This window comes from Odontesthes bonariensis, chromosome 11 (assembly GCF_027942865.1).
Source record: "Odontesthes bonariensis isolate fOdoBon6 chromosome 11, fOdoBon6.hap1, whole genome shotgun sequence".
NCBI classification, from domain to species: domain Eukaryota; kingdom Metazoa; phylum Chordata; class Actinopteri; order Atheriniformes; family Atherinopsidae; genus Odontesthes; species Odontesthes bonariensis.
In genome coordinates, this window is record NC_134516.1 from 6739813 (window position 1) to 6758604 (window position 18792).

General features: G+C 41.3%; 1 protein-coding gene across 1 annotated transcript in view; it reads left to right on the forward strand.

Moving 5' to 3' along the window:
• Positions 1-18572: 18572 nt before the first annotated feature.
• Positions 18573-18792, forward strand: part of LOC142391529 (von Willebrand factor D and EGF domain-containing protein) — a 49896-nt gene continuing 49676 nt past the window's right edge. Inside the window, exon 1 of the mRNA XM_075477363.1 lies at positions 18573-18660. Coding sequence (XP_075333478.1) covers positions 18573-18660 — 88 coding nt within the window. The remainder of the gene's footprint in view (positions 18661-18792) is intronic.

Consider the following 18792-nt stretch of genomic DNA (forward strand, 5'->3'; position numbering starts at 1 on the left):
TGTGGCCACTAGAGGGCAGAAACGCCCTGCTCACAGCATAAAGACTGAATCTGCAGACTGCAGCTGGCTGCCTGCATCATATGAACAAAATGACTTTGGAACAGATTTCCCTCCATTTCAGACACAACGGGACAACAATGCTGTCAGTAAAACATTCAGACTGACAAAGCACAACAATCTTTAGGAGAAGTTTCATCCTTAAAGCTTTTTACCAGTTACTGTGCAGGTTTGAAACTGCTCCTACTTTCCATCTTCACTGAGTAATGATGAGAAATGTGAGCTGTGGTAAAACTCCAGCATTAACTAAATATGACAGAGTTGTTAAAGTATTAATATGACTGCTCTCTTCCATCACAAAACCTCATTTTAGAAAGATTTCCCACATTTCAATGTTAATCCTGACTGAGGGTGTAGTTACAGCTTATGGCCACCAGAGGGAAGCATAGAGACAGATGCAAAGAGATTGTCAAGTTAGCAGAGACGCAGTTGCCTCTATGCTTCCCACTAGTGGCCATGAGCTGTAACTACACCCTCAGTCAGGATGAACATTGAAATGTGGGAAATCTTTCTAAAATGAGGTTTTGTGATGGAAGAGAGCAGTCATATTAATACTTTAACAACACTGTCATATTTAGTTAATGCTGGAGTTTTACCACAGCTCACATTTCTTATCATTACTCAGTAAAGATACAAATGTGAATACCTTTATTCCTCCCACAGTGGGGACATTTTTATGTTACAGCAGCAGCAGCAATAGATAAAAAAGAAATTAAAAAATACAAAAATAGTAAAGGAATTAAAGTAACAGTATAAACAAGGAACAATATGGGACATATATACATCAGTATATTTATAGTGTTCTTCTTGACCAGTTTATCAAGTCTCTTCCTGTCAGCCGTCCAGATGCAGCTCCCCCGGCAGAGCGCTCCATACAAGATGGCCGATGCCACCACGGTGTCACAGAAGGTCTTCAGGAGAACCCCCTGCTCTCCGGAGTCTGTTTGACTTTGAAAGTCCTGCGTAAGTTCTCTGTTCTCCCTGTCATCCTAATGAGTGATGAGGCCGAAAATTGCCTCCTTTCCTCCTTTCCTTCCTCCTCCTTTCCTCCTCTCTCCTCTCTCTGCCCCCCCCCCCTCTCTCTCTCTCCTCTCAAATCAGTGTAAGTCTCTTGTCTACAAGTATTATGTATAAGTCTACAAAACTAATTTGAACATTTGTAATGACAAATGTTCAACTCCAGGATGTACAATGAAAATGAAGTGGCAGTCCTCTCCATGCTACTCACAAAAACATTATATTGGACCAAAATGTTTTGTGTATTATATTCCAAGACTTGAGTAGTTACTAATATTACCACAAAACAATCAGATAAAATAAAGCTGCCAGCTGACGGTAACTGAAGCTTGTTAACAGACTGTCCTCTAATCAGACAGAAAAATATAAGAATAAGCCAGTTTTTTCCTCTTAAAATGGTGTGGTTCAGTCCATCATTACAGTAAATATAAACTTCCATTAACTTGGACACAATCACTGATATTTCTTGTGTTTATTTGATTACTTTCATTTTGATTGAGTCACAGGAAGTGTAGTTTATACACAATTCCGCCAGCTTTCCTGTTGTTGTAGTTACCATTTATGGCCACAAGAGGGCGGAAAAACGCCCGCCTGGATATAAATACAACACTACGATTTGTTACCCATCCAGGTTTTGTCAGTGTCAGACTTCATCTTTGTGCACGTGCACCGTTTGATAAATTGATCAAATGTCAGACTCCACTGAGAGGACCACAGACGGCCTTTTTTGAACTGCCTCCACCCAGAAGTCTTCACCTTCCTCCTTTCTGTTACCCGAAGCCGTTGCTTGACCCGCTCATTCTTCTGAGCTTGGGAGATGCAGCCGGCTGACGCCCTCGTTGGAGAGCTCAGCGCCGGTTCTCATCCTGCTCATCGTGCTCGCTCTCAGCATGGCCGCCTGGAGCTGCTGGAGCTGCTGGCACCGCTGTGGGCGCAGGCTGCAGCTCCTCCTTGCTCTTCTCCTCCTGAGCTGACAAAGCCTGCAGGTGGGCACATTAACAACGTTTCCAAGTTTGTTTCATCAAAGCTTTGAAGAACTTTCAGCCAGAACATGCAGTTGTTCCCATCTCAGTCAGATTGTCGAGGACACCATAAATAAGGCCACAGAGGAAGCCTGCAGTACCTTGTGCTGCCACTCGGTGGCCTCATTCTGCTCCTTTTTCTTGGCCTCTTCCAGGAGAGAAATCTTGGCTGAAACCCCCCAGTGTCTCTTGGCTCTTTTGCTGCTCTGCAGCCTGCTGGTCCAGCTCTGCCTTTGCCTCCTCAGCTGTTGGTCTTTCTCTCTCCAGCCTTTCAGCCTCCTCCCGTCCTCTCCTCCTTTCTTTCCTGTTCCTCAACTTCTGTAGGAAAGCAGAGCATTTCCAAATGTTACACACGCGCTTTCATTACATTTTACACACGTTTCATAGCCAATCGAACGCAGAATCTCTTCTCAAAGCGTTATTATGAACTGAGCATGAACTTGCAGCCACATCATGAGACGCTGAAAATGAGAATGTTTCTGAATACTCCAGTGGAAAGGCTCTTCTGTATCAACTTCATGCTTTCATCTATCCAATAATATTAAATCAGTGTAAGTCTCTTGTCTACAAGTATTATGTATAAGTCTACAAAACTAATTCATTACAAATGTTCAACTCCAGGATGTACAATGGAAATGAAGTGGCAGTCCTCTCCATGCTACTCACAAAAACGTTATATTGGACCAAAATGTTTTGTGTATTATATTCCAAGACTTGAGTAGTTACTAATATTACCACAAAACAATCAGATGAAATAAAGCTGCCAGCTGACGGTAACTGAAGCTTGTTAACAGACTGTCCTCTAATCAGACAGAAAAATATAAGAATAAGCCAGTTTTTTCCTCTTAAAATGGCGTGGTTCAGTCCATCATTACAGTAAATATAAACTTCCATTAACTTGGACACAATCACTGATATTTCTTGTGTTTAGTCGATTACTTTTATTTTGATTGAGTCACAGGAAGTGTAGTTTATACACAATTCCGCCAGCTTTCCTGTTGTTGTAGTTACCATTTATGGCCACAAGAGGGCGAAAAAGCCCGCATGGATATAAATACAACACTTCGGCTGTTTGTGATGTAGCCAGAGTAGCTAGCTGAACTGGCTCTTTAAAACGTAATTAGCAACATTATCTCACATTTTTATGAGGGATTTAGACGCACTCTTGATAGCTCTACCAGTCTATTAAGTCCCAACTTTAAACACCATGGTACACTCTCATTTTCAGGAAAACTAAAGCTGTTTGTTGATCCTTTTCCGTTTAAATGTTGTCTTTACAACCCCGAAAATAATTAGAACAAACAGGCAATCTGATTAGGTCAAATGTGAGGCTTTTATACTGATGTTACCTATTTTTATTCTTATTTATTTAGTTTCTACACAGATTACTCCTTCAGGTTTGAGGGTGCAGTTGCTATTTATAACCACCAGGTGGCAGCATGCAGACAGACACCAAGCACAGAACTGAAAAGTCTCTTATTTGTAATAAATTAAATTATTTTTGGAGACTTAATGCTGTTTTAACAGTTCTCATGTCAGTAACACCTGTTTATTCTTTATTCTTGTATTTTATTCTTTTAATTTCTTTGTTTTTATTTTTTGTACAGCACTTTGGTCAACTGAGGTTGTTGTAAAGTGATTTATAAATAAAATTGGATTGGATTGGATTTCCTTCATTGTTATTCGATAATAATAATAAGAGACTCTTGATATGACTTTAATATGATTCTGTTTCCTCCTCTCTGTGTATTTTACATTCCTTCAGTATGAAGAACTGTTATAAAGCACGTTTAAAATAGCTCAAATAAGTGGGAATCTTATTTGTTGAGACACTTCCTGAAGTCAACAGACAGGGAAACATGAGTTGAAATAAATATCTTTTATTGTTTTCATCATAGTCATAATTATTGTAATTATGAACACCGAGCTGTCGCAATACTCCAGAATTTTGCCAAAAAACAGCAACCGTTGGACGCGTCAGGACCCAACCATGCATAAAATCTCCCGTTAAAAAAAGAAAAAGGAAAATAAAAAATATATATTAAAAAATGATGCGCACCACTGATATACAGATCTGATATAAACAGGCGTATTGGTCACAAACCAATCAGAATTATAAACATGGCTTCTTTTACAATACACAGAGACCGAACATGTGGGATATAAGAGTACCTTTTTTTAAAAATGAAGAAGAAGAAGGAGGGGACAATTTATTTCACACATCTGTACAGGTTCGTCATCATCGCTTTAATGTTCTCACCCCCTGTAGAGGCAGGGATATGTTTCTCACTTGTCACTGGGGGTAATAGGTGTGTGTGTGGGCGGAGCTATGCATGTGTGTGTGGCTGTGGGTGTGTCACTGGGGCTGAGTGATTGCCTATTGAATTTCACCTGCATCTATCTGTGATATATGTGGTTTGTTTGAGACCAGGAGAGGCAGGGTGCTGACATTTCTGTTGACCGCTAAACAGCTAAACTGCTAAACTGCTAAACTGCTAAACTCTTTCCAACATAGTCAAGTACAACAAGTAACTCAACAATAAAATGTGTGTTAGCGCATATGTTTTATTGTAAAGGAAATAAAACATCTTCAATTGCAGTACAGCTTCAGGTTTCCTCCTTGGATTCAGCGAGTCAGGCAGAGCCCTGTTCCCCTCTCTGTGACTACTTTAAGACTTGATAGTCACTGAACATTGTCAACAGAAACTCTTCTACATATCAGACACTTCGTTGGATTGCATGTAAAACAAACCACTCAGCTACTTTGGATCTTGACCGTGAGTAAATGTGGAGGAAGTGACGGAGCACAGTGCAACCCATGGTATGTGGACCTCAGTTTGTTCATACTGTGAAGTTTATGCTTGCCTGGACACAGTTGATGCTGGGAACTACTGCATATTGGATGCACATGGACGCTGTGGCTGCTGTTTGATGTCGTTCTTGCCACATTGCTTGTGGAAAAGTGGATCAATTGTTTTGTGCACATTAAAGGAGTGAAGTTGGATTTACTGCTGATGCTCAAGCTTGAATGAAGAGTGTGAACTTGGACACAACATGGGGTTGTTCATTAATGGAGTCAGATTTGTGCCAAAATTAATATGAATGTGGATTGATGATGCAGATGTGGATATGGATTGTGACATTTGCTCTCTGAACTTTTGTGGTATATACTTTGCTGGGGAACTGGGAATTTGAAGTATTTTGTCCGAATAGTTGATTTTCCAGATTTGTTATAATCTCTAAGAATGAATGAGCTTCTTGCTATACCTGGATATAAGGTGTTTACTGAATACTGTCTTAAAAATTTATTGTTACATTTTTCACTTACTAGGTCCAAATCATCTAACTTTATTTGATGTAAATTTGGAGTTGGAATGTTCAAGATATTGTTCTTTATTGATCGGATAAGGACTTGTGGGATACTCTGTATGACTTTCCTATAAGTCTCACTGGAGCAACTCATGCTATATTTAGCATTAAAATCATTCAATTCAAGTATGTTTCCATTATCATCCATTATGTGTCTAACAGACCAGATTTGCTTAGTCATCCAGTCTTCCATAAACACAGACTTCCTTCCATTCAATATTACCCGATTATTCCACAGCGGTACATCATGAGGGCTGAAATTATGCCTGAACATCAGTTTCCAATTTAACAAAAGCTGTTGATGAAATGTGGATAGTTTTATGGGCAGTTTTGAAATTTCAAAATCACATACTAATAGAAAATCAATACCTCCAACTTTGTTAAAAACAAGAGAAGGTAGCGAGAACCAATATCTCATCATCATTTCTTAAGAAAGAAAGAAGCCATTTGATCTTCAATATACCATTCATCATTTCAAAATCAGTTGCTTTTAAACCACCATCCTCATAATGCTTTATCAAATCTCCATTTTTGATGTAGTGATGCTTATTTTTCCATATGAAATTAAAGTTTATTCTATTGATTTCTTTTATAATTCTTGGTGGGATGGCGAGGGAGTATGCTGGATAAATGAATCTGGATAATGAATCAAACCTTGGTTAACATGGTTCTACTGAATGGTGTTAAGTCTCTATGTAGTCAGTCATTTTTAAATCTCCAGCTTTACCTTTTCTGTAGATACCATCTGTGGCCACTAGAGGGCAGAAACGCCCTGCTCACAGCATGAAGACTGAATCTGCAGACTGCAGCTGGCTGCCTGCATCATATGAACAAAATGACTTTGGAACAGATTTCCCTCCATTTCAGACACAACGGGACAACAATGCTGTCAGTAAAACATTCAGACTGACAAAGTACAACAATATTTAGGAGAAGTTTTGTTTGAAACTGATCTATCTATCTATGACAGTGTTGTTAAAGTATTAATATGACTGCTCTCTTCCATCATAAAACTTAATTTTATAAAGATTTCCCACATTTCAATGTAGTGATGGGATACTCGATTCCTTTTACTGACTCGAGTCACTCACTAAAGTGAATCGGGTTCTCGAGTCACTTGAATCAGTCACCCAGAGTGTGCGCAGGAATGTACAAACAAGTTCCAAACCACGTCCCAAATCATTGTGAAAAAGGCTAAAAGTCCAGAAGTCTCCAAGGCCAAACATTTATTTTTCTTTCTTTCTCTCTAAATAAATTCTAATAACCCAAACAGCCAATAAATTAACATTCAGTGCGAAACAGTGCAAAATTATAATAAAATGTATGAAACTGTGCACAAATAGAACATTTAAATAAGCTGAACTATAGTGCAAAGTAATAATATTCTAACATTCAACACTGCACCATTAGAATAAAATAATTATGTACAGAATGAAGGAACTCCCGCTTCCTTCAAAATAAAGCCGAGAGGGAGAGAGAGCTGTGAGCTGTGAGTCGGGTAAAATAAATCATGGAAATATAAATACTGTTGGAGCTGTTTATTCCTATACAGAGTTTATTTGTAGCTTAATAATTGTTTGTTTTGCATATTACATACTGCATACTACATACTACATATTACATATTACATACTGCATACTACATACTACATATTACATACTGATCGATCAGACCGTATGCAGAGTGTTTACCCACAATGCATTTCGTTCCTGCCCGAGCCGAAATCAGCCGGCCTGAAGCTGATTTCCCTTAAGCTCTAAACTCTGTAAACTTTAGCAACATTTGAAACATTTTCAGGCGAGAAAGTAGTCGTTTAGATCCCCAACGTGTTGAAAACCTAACAAAATACCGGCTGTTTACAATTTTGTTCCCGAAATGGAAAGGCTTTGTATCCTATGAAGTTCAGTTTATGATTTGTTTGTTTTCATTTCTCTAGTTCTGACGGCATGACTGACCACAGCCATGTGCAGATAAATGCCCGTGCATGAGAGGAAGGACTTGTGTTGGTGATTCCAACTGAAGGGAGTAACACTCAGTCATTTCAGTGATGCGTCCCTCAGGTTCAGCCTCGGTGAACACCTTTACTTTCTCTCACAGCCTGCTGTGTTTCTCACTGACTGATTCCATCTGAGTTATGAAGCCAAAGCAGGAAACCCTGAAAAGATGTGAAAAACATCTGGATTGAACTGATGTGTGTGTTTAGAAAGCCTGAACTTCTAAAGGTCCATGTGGTGACCATGTGTTCTGATGGTGTTGTATGAGTTTTATAAACTCTGAGGTGTCAAACAGAAGCTGTGAACATTACCAGCGGCTCTGCTGCCATTCCTCCAGAAACACTTCCGCTGCTCCGGCTGCAGGAGCCAGTAGGAGCTCTGTCCGTCTCTGACGTCACAAGCAATAACCAATGGGAGAGTTTGGAACAAGCCCCGCCCCCTGATTGGCTGAAGCACAGAGATGAATCCAGAGAGCAGAGCAGCCTCGTTCCCTCTGTTAAAGACACCTTTATGTCCACTGAATCCAGTCTGAGGAGAACTCTGAAATGTTCCAGCTAACAGGAAAGTTGTCCACAAGAACCAACACAAGACGTTCCATGTTTTTAAGGGTGAGCTACAGCAGAAAGTTTCAGCGCTTTGGAGGAGCAGACAGGAGTCCAGCAGCTGAGGAGCACACTTTGAGAACACAAAGTGAGCTTTTTTTGGACAGAATTACAGTCAGAGCGACTCTGCCTTTCCTTTCCTAAAGTTTCTGCTCCCGGTGAAGGTTTGAACCTGAAACCTCTGCAGCACCGAGCTGCTTTCTATCATCCTGAACTGTCTCCTCTGAGAGGACTTCCCTCTGTACTCTGAGAGTTCAGCATAAAGGCGTTTCAGTCACAGCTCCGACAGCCTGAGCACACACTCTTTCTTAAATCCTGCGTCTGCCGTTGAACTTCAGTTTAATGACACTTATTGTTGTAAACATCAGAGAACAGAACAGAACCAACTGAGTTTAATACGAGGGCAACATTTGCAGAGTTCATTCGGTGTAAGATGCGAATAAGCCCAGAAACAGAAGGAGGAACATCGTTTACATTCATTAAAGACACAAAAGGAATCTGATTCTGAGAGACTTTATTTATTCCAAATAAATAAAGTTCCTCTCCTGAGCCGACTCGGCCTCATCCTTCTGTTCCCCGGGGTCACGGTGCCCCATGAGAGGCCACCAAACAGAGACAGTGGAAAGCATTTGGGTGGCTAAACCACCACAACTTCTGGATTTAAAAAGGGAAAGTTGTCCCTGGACAAACCACAGGGAAGGGAACAGTCCTCGCTCCTTCCTTTGGCCGCATCTCTCTGATCTGCAGAGCTAAGTTGCACCTTTAACTTTAGGAATCGAGGAGCAGTGAGCCACCCAAATAGCTCCCGATGCCCCAGTTTTAAAGGGTTGATCCCCAAAAGAAAAGGGGCCAAGGGGGGAATTGGGAAAGGACACAAATCTGTTTTTTGTATCTGTATTTAGCAAGTCAAATCAGGCTGAAAATACACGTGTAAAAAGGGGAAAATCCAGGCGTGCCCACCTGAGTGAGTGCTGGGAAAGCTGTGTGAATACAAACAGGGTCCATTTGGGTTTAGAAAATGACTGAGGAAACACACAAAAAGCCCACCTGGCACCCATTAGAGCCCTGCATTAACTCATGGGCAACATGGATGCCCCAGTGTGTCCGTCTCACAGCCTGTTCAGCAGCTCTGGTGCAGGTTGGCTGGGTGATGTTCCTGCTAACGTCCACTAGATGGCAGCGATGTGTCGTACATCTGCTCTGAACAACAAAGAAAACAGTTGAAGAAATACAGATGTGGCGCCATTACAGGATCTTTGAGCTGAAATCTAATCTTCAACACAGACAGAGTTCCATATTTTAGAGGATGAAGCAGCAACTGGAGCCACATGTTCACTGGAAAAAAATGCCCCTCCAAAAATAAGTAAGAAAAACAACAAATAAAAGACGTTTTTGCTGGAAATAAGCAAAAAAAATCTGCCAATGGAACTAGTGAAAATCGGCTTGTCAAGATTTCTTGAAATAAGATGTGATATTTAGGACTTTTGAGTTAAAAGTGATCTTGAAATTAGCTTAAAAACCTCTTCAAATGTAAAAAAAAAGCTTGTTTCATATAAAATCCGACTCAAAACAAGATGTTTTCAAGACTTTTCCAGATGTATCGTCTTCAAACCAGTCCCTATATCTGGCTGAAATGGTACTTGTTAGGCAGTTGTGTCTTATATTAAGTGTAATGAGATATTTTGACTAGAAATGAGACAAATATACTTGGTAAGATTTTTTCCAGTGTTGGTGTTTTAACTGTAGAAGATGAGCAGATGTGTGCTGGTGACAGGTCCGGGTGCAGCGTACGCAGCACCTGTAACAGCCATTTAAACAGAAAACATTTTAAACACCAGTTAAATGTTGTCAACAGCTCGTAATCTTAGCTTTGAAAAATGGATTAAAACACAGAGAAAAGGCCCAACAGCGCTTGGCTTATTCATCCAGGGTCCACACGCTTTAAATCTAAAGAAAACACGAGAAAATAACTCATCCTGTTGCTATAAAATGATTTTAGGGACGAGTGCTTTCTTTTTACAGTGGAATAAATGTGCCTAAACACCGTAACAAACCTTAGAGATTCAGTCCCTGTCTACAAATGTAGACTTCCAGCACCAAAGTGGCCTTGAGTTGGTCCTCACCTTCCTCCTCTTCCACTTCATTATTCACTCCTTCCTCACAGTTCACCAAGCCGTCGGCTTTCATTTCATCACGTTAGCTGCTGCAGGTGAGATTTTCCACCCACACACCGGACTACAACCTGTAAAATACACCATTTCTATTTCTCTGAACCGTTTTATTGAATACAGTTAGGTTTCCAGGCGATAACATCTGTAACATAGAACACATCTGCCCATGCTGAAACCTCTCAGCTCATTTTTGTTCATAAGACAGTTTCCAGGAGCAGTTTGTTTTTCAGGGGAGATGAAGATGAGCCTGTACAGTGGTGATGAGTGGTGTGTTTACTGTAATCACATACGGGGATAAAACAGGCCCAGCACACTGACACTGACTCAGAGACACCTCACTCTCTGGGAAACGTCTCCTAACCAAACATGACAGAGTGAGAAAAGCCAAAGCTTTTAGGGTTTAGAAGGTCTCGCTGTACTCTGACCTGCAGGATGGATGTGACAGCAGGCCTCAGGGAGGCCCAGCAGCTCATATACAGACTCCAAACCGGGTTTTCTGCCGTGCAAAAAACACTCCCACCTCCGGAGGAATGGTTTCACAACATTTTCAGGGTTTTAAAGAGAATCTGAGACGATGCGTTCAGGAACTCTGAAGGTTGTAGTTAAAGAAATCAGGAAACTGGTTCAGTCGTTTGACAGTTTATTCTGAGCAACTTTAAAGTGAACATCTGCTCTGAGCTCCTTTCTCCTCCAGCTCAGCCTGAAGCCTCTCAGACAGCTTTCTGTCCTTTCTTTAAGGAGTCTTCAGGAATAGTTCTCCAGGCTTCTTGAAGGACATCCCAGAGCTCTTCTTTGGATGTGGGCTGCCTTTTGTTGCGTTCTCTGCCAACATGATCCCACACTGCTTCAGTAATGTTGAGCTCCGGGCTCTGGGGAGGATTCATCCCTCCATCAGACCTGCTGCCACTGATTTTCAGCCCACTTCTTGTGTCCTTTGGCACAGCTCAGCCTTTTCTCCCTGTTTCCCTTCCTTAAGAACGGCTTCCTGACAGCCACCCTTCCATGGAGCCCATTTCTGAGGAGGCTTGGGCCAACAGCAGATGGATCAGCTGAAGGTCCAGATGCATCTCTCAGCTCCTGTGTCAGGTCTTTGCTGGATGTTTTCCTCTTTCTTAAGGACATCACTTTCAGATCCTGTTCATCTGCTGGAGATAGTTCTTTAGGCCTGACACTTCTTCTTCTGTCCTCCACTTGTCCAGTTTCCTCAAATGTTTTAAGGACACACTGCACACCATGCTGAGATATGCCAAGTTTTCAGCTAACAGCTCTTTGGGAATCAGCTTGTTGCTGCAGAAATCCTGTTTTCTGTCTGTCACACTGTGTTATCTTTGCTGTTTTTCACACATGCAGCTAAAGAAATGGGAACAAATGATGTGTCTCTGAGCCAATCCAAACACGATAACTTAAAGTTCCTCAGGGCTCCATTCTGGGCCCTCGTCCTTTTCCCTTTAACTTTCTATCACCCGACGAAAAGCTTGTAAATGTAAAAGTTAATGAACTCGGTTAGTAAAGAGCACATTTTCCTGCAGTAAGTGACTGAGACGGTGACCTCAGCGACACGTCATCCATGTCATCTCACAGAGAATCGGCACAAAGCCTCGTTCATGTGTTCAGAACACAGTCGTGAGCTGAGAAAAACAACTTTCACCATGAGTCTCAATGTGAAAATCTTTCTTTTCACTTTTTGCTCAATCAATATCCTCGTTTTTCCTGTAATAATGTAAAAATGTTCTTTTTTGTGAATCCACCAAAGAAATTCACATAAATCTGTTCTTTTTTCCTTTCAAATGTACAAATTTAACCTTTTTTCCTTGTAAAAATAATTTATTTGTTGCAAATTTTTGGCTTTTTTTTCACTAATCTGTACATTTATTTTATTATCATTTTTAATTTAACCTTTTTTTCTTGTAAAAATAATTTATTTGTTGCTAATTTTAGGCTTTTTTTTCACTAATCTGTACATTTTGCTGTTTTTCACAGATGCAGCTAAAGAAATGGGAACAAATGATGTGTCTCTGTGACAGGCTGCTGGGAACAAAGTGCCTAAAGATCCAGTTTAAAACGGCTTCTTTGCTCAGTTGTCTGTTCTGTGTGGACACAACACTGGTTCATCCCTTGAGTTAGGAGCCTTTTTCCTGCCTGAATGGTTCACAGGTCAGAGTTAAGTGGCTGAACATAAACAAAAAGGAACAGTTACAGAGATGTAACCCTGAGGATCCCGAACCAGAGCCCCTCCTGTCCATGAGTATCACAAACAGGATCTGTGACGAAGGGCAGGAGTCCAACTTCCACTGTAAACGAGTTCAACCTGCAGTCAAGAATGTGGACACAGCTCTCGCTTTGGTTACAGAGACAGAACAGCTCACAAAAGCGAATCCCTTAGTTACTCTGCTCCACGACCTGGGTGAAAACCACTCTGCTCCTCCTGGATCTGAGGTCTAACAATCGGTCAGCCTCCTCTGAGACACCCCGGTGTAAACTTCCAGGGAGGCTGAGAAGAAAGGAGTGGGACATAAATCAGTATTGGACATAAATGTGGAAGTAGTGGGTTATATTTCCCACAAAATCTTCACTTCTCTCCTTTGCTAACGCTCAGAGTTAGGAGCTAAAGTGAAGTCCATGCTTATGTTTCCATGTTAAATGATGCAGTTTGATGCTCATTGGTTTCACATTTTTTAGGCTGGAGTCTGTGAACCGAAGACCAGTTTCATGCCAAAAGCAGCACGTTCAAACAAGCTTTATCATTTTTCGAGTTATTTCCGTTCACTACCTCCCTCTGAGGGGATGACATCACACCGTTTCCTGCAGGCTGTGTTGGAGCGCAGTCTCTTATCAGAAACATTCATCAGACAGCTGAGGTCTGAACAGCAGGGCTGAGAGGTCTTTCAGGGATTAATCTGGTCTCTCAGTGTCAGACTCTTTAAATGTGTTCACGAGAAGAAGAAGTGAGCTGTGGACATCCGAGGAGGGAAACAGTTTTCCATTGCACCAGAAGGACAGAATTTTACAAGTTTTTGGAAAGTTTAGAAAAAGCTCGCAGTCCAAACTCTTCAGGGACGGTGCTGGAACCTTTTTCAGCCCGATGAGCATCAACGACTCCATTTCTGCCCAGAAGTCTCCTCCGTTTGAGTCATCGAACACGTGAGATCCTTGTTCCCAAAGCTGATCGTCAAAAAAAAACTCGTCTAATTTCACCTCAACTGCAAACAGAAAAGATTAAAATACGGAATAAAGTTGAGTTTCGTCTGGTTTGATTGAGCTCTCACATGCGTGTGTGACCTGTGAAATGACCATGACCTGGAGCCCCACACCAGTCATAAAAAAACCCACAGAAATTCCCTCTGGGTCGAGCCGATTGACCTCTGACCCCTCTCACAGATCCCCGTCTGTCCCCATTTTTTTAACGTTTTCTACCACCGCTGGAAAGAATTATCACCAATTCATTTGTTGCAACTCCCTTAGGATAAATCAAATCAAATCAAATTTATTTGTAGCACATTTCATGTACAAAACAATTCAAAGTGCTTCACATAAAATAAAAGCATTGCAGCAGGGAGTGGAAAAAGCATTAAAAGTACATAAAAGAATATAAAGAGAAACAAATAAAATCATTTAAATGAATTTAAAAACAAGCAACAGTCCAGATAAGTTCAAAGATAGCGTGCAGATTTCATGCATAGACACATGAGAACAGAAATGTTTTTAACCTGGATTTAAAAATGTCTCCATTTGGTGAAAGTTTAATCCCCACTGGCAGTTTGTTCCACTTGTTTGCAGCATAACAGCTAAATGCTGCTTCTCCATGTTTAGTCTGGACTCTGGACTGGACCAGCTGACCTGAGTCCTTGGATCTCAGAGCTCTGCTGGCTTTATATTCTCTGAACAGATCACAGATTGTAAACCATCAGCAGGCTTTTAAAATCTATTCTGTGAAACCTACAAACAAAGCACCCAAAAAACGGTTTTTTAGCTCATTAAAGATGATCATTAAACATCAGGCTGGGACAGAATGGAGCCATTTCCCAACAGAGAGCAGGCGAGTATAAAAGCCGGCAGTTTTTCAGGGTGCAGAAACAATGTGGTCACAAGATGTTTGAGGGCCCGGCTGACAGGCCTCTGGCCTGCTCTTCCCTTGTTGTTCTCACAGTAAAAAGAGGATGTGTGACATCTGGAAGCGCTCAGGAGGCGGCGCTGAGCCCTCCCCCCGTTGTCGTTTCTCAGGGCACAGACTTCAAAGGAGGCAGCAGATAATGTCCTCGCTCCTCTTCTGCAGCGGAATGAGACCGAGGCGGCTGGGTGGACAGGTGTCGAGCTACAGGACGGGGAGAAGCTCCAGAGCAGGGCGGGAGGACGGCGACCGTCGGCCTCTAATTTCTGCCGTCTGCCAGCATGACAACATATTCTGTGAGAGATTTCAGTCCAAAAATGTGTTTATTTCTGTCTGAATATCTGGAAAAAACACCATAAAAACACCTTCACATGGCACATCTGGAGCGAAGCTGCAAACATAAATAATAACGATTGAACTGAATAATAAAGCGGCAGAAAAAAGAAAATAAAGGAGGCAAATTTACACAAAAATGAATAAATAAGTTGATTTTTACATTATTTATTTGTTTTTATCTTTAATTAAATATGTTTATAATTTTTCTTCACATTCATCAGTTATCTCCTAATAATTCCTTATTCTATTAGCTGCTCGGTTTCTTCTTTATGAACATAAAAATACGTTTATCACCAAATATTCACTCGTATATCTCCCTGAGAGATCGAAGATGAGCAGCATCTGTGCCAGACTGAGGATGAGAATTAGTTTCAGGAACCAGAATCCTGGTTGAGCTGAGTTGGCTGGTCACGCCTTTAAAAAAAGACCAACAAAAACATGTTTTTTAAGGAAAATATATGATATACTTCATCATTTTTTATTGTAAACCAATTTCCACATTTAGGACAATAAAGACACTTTGGACCGAGTGAAAGAAAACAACAACAAAGACCAAATTACTTCCACAAGAGAGACAAATGTTGATGTGAAACAGATGAAAAAATGACCAGAAACAGATGTAAAAGAACCAAAATGAAACAAACACAAATGTCTACAGAAAGAAAGAAACAACAAAAAGGCATAAAACAATAATACTGAGCCCAGGATGACCCGATTTCAGACACAGAAGGTTTCGAATGAGACACAAAAAAGAACACTTAGAGACAGAATGGTGACAAATGGATGTAAGGATGGAGCAGATGTGCAAAACAACCAAAAATAGCTGCTTTTCAATGACAAAATGCACACAGATGCACAATAAAAACACTTCCAGAAAGACATGAGACAGATGGACGGTCTTTATGAGAGATGAAGTTATCATTCAGAGAAACTGAGCCCATATTCTGAGAAATTAGCATTTTGAAAAGGTTTTCCAATCATTCTGTAAAACAGAGTCAATGTTTTTCAGATACTTGGTTCATTTCTTGGGAAGATTTTCAGTAATTTGATAATCCGAGGAAGTCGTTTTCGATTAATTTCACTAGTTTGATCATTTCTTTATTAAATTTAAGACGTGATTTTAGATTTTAAGACTCGATTTTGATACATTCTGGAAAAACCGACTCAATACAAATAAAAAAGTTTTTAGACTTTAAGTAAATAAGTTCAAAACCTCTCATTAAGAATCCAAGTGAGTGTTTAATCCATTTTTCATTAATCAACAATCAATTCTGACGTTTCTCATCATTTAAAACATGATTATTTGTCATTAAAAGTTCTCATTCTGATAAAGTTGGTGACTTAATCAGAATTTTAAGAGCTCTGGGTCAGTATTCCCAGAAAGTCTCTGACCATAAAGTGGCCTTTTCCCTAATGAACATCTATCTGTGAGACTTTCTCACAGAGTTAAAGGGAAGTTGAATGAAAAGGCTCCTGCAGAACACCTGCTGCCCCACTTAGGTCTCTTATTTAGTGGAAAGGTATGTAGTTTTCTCTGCGGCATCCAGCACCTGATATTTACTCTACACTGGGGAGGCTGACCTCTGCTTCAGCTCTGCAGGTTCACGCTCCCCCTGCAGGGAAATCAGCTCAGTCACAAACCGAGTCACATGAAGAGACTCAGGGTTCAGAGGAGGCTTCCTGTCATTTTCCCAAACTAATCCTGTCAGATAAAGGGGAAAGATGGACGCGTTTGTGGAATTTCTGATCAGAAAAGCTCAGGATTAAATGTACGTTTATTCCAGGGCTGTAGTGGTCAAATTAGAGGTGGGTAAACTATGAATTTTTTGATCAGACAGACCGTGACGCGACGCAACGCAACGCGACGCGACACAGCACAAAGCAACGCAAGGTGTCGCGAATCTGTATGGCTGTCCTGGCCATATTCCATGACGTTATCAGTTAAAGTCATATTAAATCAATGACAGTCAACAAATGTGTTTGTAGTTTGTAGTTTATTAAATTTCAAATTTCAACAGTAAAGAAAAGTCTGTGTAGAGTAAGAACTATCTACAGTAGATATGGTGTGTGTGTGTGTGTGTGTGTGTGTGTGTTAGTATGCATGCTTTTTAAAGTAGTGCCCAGAGGGCCTCCTTGTCCGCTATGTCAGGTTCTGCCTTGCAGGGGCGTGTTCTGGGGTCCATGGCTCCCCTGTGCTTCACCAGCCAGGACTTCATTTCCAGGACACCAAATTTATTTTGGATTACAGTGAACCCTCGTTTTTCGCGGGGGTTACGTTCCAAAAAGAACCCGTGATAGGCGAAATCCGTGAAGTAGAAACCTTTTTTTTTTTCCAATTATTATACAATGAAATACTGCATAATGCATTGAAACCAAAGAACAAAACCTTTTTACAGGCCCAAGCATTTGTTTAACAAATAAAAGTACTGTATAAACGTTTTTTTTTTTTTTTTTTTACAAACAACTACTGTAGCCTACTGTAAAATAATCATTTTCATCATCAATATGAACTGAAGGCTTCAAATTGCGGAGATCAGCACTGCCCCACCGCGACCCGAGTCACTGGATTAGAACGGGAGATCATGAAAAATGATTTTGAAAAAAAATACAAAGTACAGTACAGTGGGACAAATAGTGACTCACGTGTATTTCACTGCTCTTCTGACTGAGCCGCTGCATCCTGACTCCGCTCTGTAGCGTTTTTTTCTTCTAAAGCCCGCGGTGCAGGTGTGTTTTTTTCGAGAGAAGTGCATAGATCGGTAGTTGTTGTCGCTCTTTTTTCTTCTGGGCAAAAATATTTATATATACCGACATGCCACCATCGATTATGTTTGAGAACTGTAATGAACGTGTACGTGTACATATTAAACCACAACGTTATTGACACACAGGTAGAGAAGAAGTGGAGAGACTGTTTAGCCAATCAGAATACAGAACGCAATGCACGATGCAAATCCGTGAAGCAGCGAGACCGTGAAAGGTGAACCGCGTTATAGCGAGGGTTCACTGTATTCCAACGGCAGATCACAAGGCGCAGGGAACTTTGACGTGCGTAATTGCCATTAAGAGCTGCGTAAACGCTATTTAGAGGTGGGTAAACACTATTTAGAGGTGGGTAAACACTATTTCCTAAATTCCAGAGGTGCGTAAACGGCGTTTACGTGCGTTTACCCTCCACTACAGCCCTGGTTTATTCATTAAAAAGCACAAACCAATAAGATGTTTACGCTGATTTCTGACATGGTGGTGTTAATCATTTCAATGAGCATCATTTTATCACCACGTTCACTTCTTCCACAGCTGCTCGCGAGCTTTACATGCTGTGAGCACATGGAGAAACTCGGACTTTATGATCGTTTCTTCACCGGGTGATAAAGGAGCTTTTTGCTCGCTTTAAACGAGTCACTTCATTCTGGATCATTTTATAGAAACTCCACACTTAAACACGTGGGAGCTGCTCTGAGCTGTAGATCTGATGCTTTTCGCCTGACTGTATCTGTTCAATTTTATACTGTCGGGTCCAAACAGTCCTTGAAGTTCGGAAGCGCAGCGAGCGGAACGCGTTTACTCCGGAACACACCGGGATGGAGCCGCTGAGCGGATTCCAGCTCTGATTAAAACGATTCGGGGTGCCCGATTGATTGATTTGTATCCACGCGATGTTTTGAGAGTCTTTTGTTGCGAGGATCCACCCTCCTCCCTCCTCTTTTAGGCTTCGTCATCCTGCGCGCTCCGCACAGGAAAACAGCCTCCTGGGAGCGGAGACTTGCTTTAATTACCATAAGTGAAGGAAAGGAACGTGCAGGCTGTTCTGCTTCTAACATTTCTCCTAACTTCCAATGGGACCGGGCGACTGAAGCGAGCCCGCCGCGTCTGCTGAACCCGGAGCCTCAGCCATGGACTGTTGCGCACTTGGTTCGGTTCTTGGATATTTACGCGTGGCGCTGCTGTGGGTCGTGCAATTAGGGGTGTTCGCGCAACACGGTAGGTGGCTGTGAAATGTATTACGGACCCTGTTTTGTTTGATTTAAGCACAGGAAAACAAAGGATGGCAGACAATTAAGCCCACTGCACCCCACGTCTGTGCTCAGAGGCGTCTGAAGGAGAAGCGCATGC